This window comes from Emiliania huxleyi, assembly GCF_000372725.1.
Source record: "Emiliania huxleyi CCMP1516 chromosome Unknown EMIHUscaffold_190, whole genome shotgun sequence".
Classification (NCBI taxonomy): Eukaryota; Haptophyta; order Isochrysidales; family Noelaerhabdaceae; genus Emiliania; species Emiliania huxleyi.
In genome coordinates, this window is record NW_005200689.1 from 1 (window position 1) to 1689 (window position 1689).

A 1689-nucleotide genomic window follows, 5' to 3' on the forward strand; every position below is an offset into this window, starting at 1 on the left:
GCCCCTGGTTCAATGTATCACCCGAGATCACCCGAGGTCACCCGAGGTCACCCGAGGTCACCCGAGGTCACCCGAGGTCACCCGAGGTCACCCGAGGTCACCCGAGGTCACCCGAGGTCACCCGAGGTCACCCGAGGTCACCCGAGGTCACCCGAGGTCGCAGGTGCGGCCTCTTCGGCTCCCTCTCCGGCTTCGGCCACACCGCCGTCGCACTTCTCGCCCGCCGCTCCGTGCGCAGATTCGGCGAAGCGACGCCGCAGCCGGCCTCCCGGCGCGCGGTCCGCCGGCCTGAGGCGTGCGGGGGTGGCGGGGCTAGGCGCGCGAGGACACACGCTGCTCGCCACCGCCTCCTGCGCCGCAACCGATTTGGCGCTATCTTCGCCGCCGCCGGAGGAGCAAGCGGGAGCCGGGCCGGCGTCTCCTCACGCCGCGCGCCGCTGTGAGCTAGGCGCTCGCGCTCGGCTCGACTCGCGTCGCCTTCGCGGCCCTGCCCGTCAACTGGGTCCCCGCGAGATATGGGGAGATATGGGGAGATATCTCAACTGGGTCCCCGCGAGATATGGGGAGATATGGGGAGATATCTCAACTGGGTCCCCGCGAGCTCCGAGCGGCTCGGCGGGTGGCCACTCTCCCCGCTGCACCGCCGGCTGCGCGCTTGCTGTAGGCCGGCCGGGCCGAGGGGTCTGACACAGCAGAAGACACAGTCTGGATGACGGAGTGTATGAGTTGCTCGTAGGTCGGGCGGACGCAGGGGATGGCGGTGACTGCACGGCTGACCACTGCGGGTGCCGCGGTCGGGTTCGGGCAGGGGTCGCTCGCGGGCGACCACCAGAACTTGCGTTCGCTGCTCAAGGTACAGACACACCACCGCACCAGCGGCGGCGGCACCACGACCCTCCCTCCCCCCCTCGCCCCCCCCACCGCCGCCGCCGCGTCACCTTCCCTTTCCCTGCCCGCCTCGGCGGTGACCCTCAGCGGTGGCGTGCCCCACGCCCCGCGCCCCGCCCGCCGGGCCAGGTGGTTGGCCCGACGCTATACGGTTACCTCTTCGGCCTCGGCTGCTCGGTGGGAGTGCCCGCCCTCCCCTTCCTCTTTGCCACCGCCGTCTCGCTCTCCGCCACCGCCCTCGTGCTCGCCTCGCCCTCGCACGTCTGGGACCCGCCACCGCAGCCTCCGGCCGCGCGTGACGCGGGCGGTGGCGGCGGCAGTGGCAGCGGCGATCTTGCTGCCGGGAGCGGCGGAGCCGGAGGCAGCGGGAGGGGCGGCGGAAGCTGAGACGAGCCTGAGGATGCTGACGGTGACGAGTTGAGGTGTGTTGTGTGTGTGTGTGTGTGGGGGGGGGGGGTTGAAGAAGTAGAAACGCAACGGACGACCCCGTGTTTTACTGAAAAAGTGATATCTGTAACACGCGAGACACGCTCGACCGCTCGAGGGCTCGGGCGTCGGGGAGCTTGGGGCGCACCCCGGACGCAGCGCGCTCCACATGCCCATGCCCCTGTACATGTGGGCATTCACATGCCCCTGCCCCTGCCCCTGCCCCTGCCCATGCCCATTTCCATGCCCATGCCCATGCCCCTGCCCTTGCCCATGCCCCTGCCCCTGGTTTGTTGCCTTTGTGGAAAAGCCCCCGGAAGTCCTCCCCCCCCCGGACCCGGAACCTCCCGTGCTCCCCCTGGGGGGGCCCCCGGG

The 1689-nt window shown here is 70.8% G+C and overlaps 1 protein-coding gene across 1 annotated transcript; it reads left to right on the forward strand.

The window, feature by feature from the left end:
• Positions 1-328: 328 nt before the first annotated feature.
• On the forward strand, positions 329-1304 carry EMIHUDRAFT_442592 (hypothetical protein). Its single transcript, XM_005782261.1, has 4 exons — positions 329-369; positions 449-664; positions 737-853; positions 1018-1304. The coding sequence occupies exons 2-4, from the start codon at positions 526-528 to the stop codon at positions 1185-1187; spliced, it is 426 nt and encodes a 141-aa protein (XP_005782318.1). The 5' UTR covers positions 329-369; positions 449-525; the 3' UTR covers positions 1188-1304.
• Positions 1305-1689: the final 385 nt, after the last annotated feature.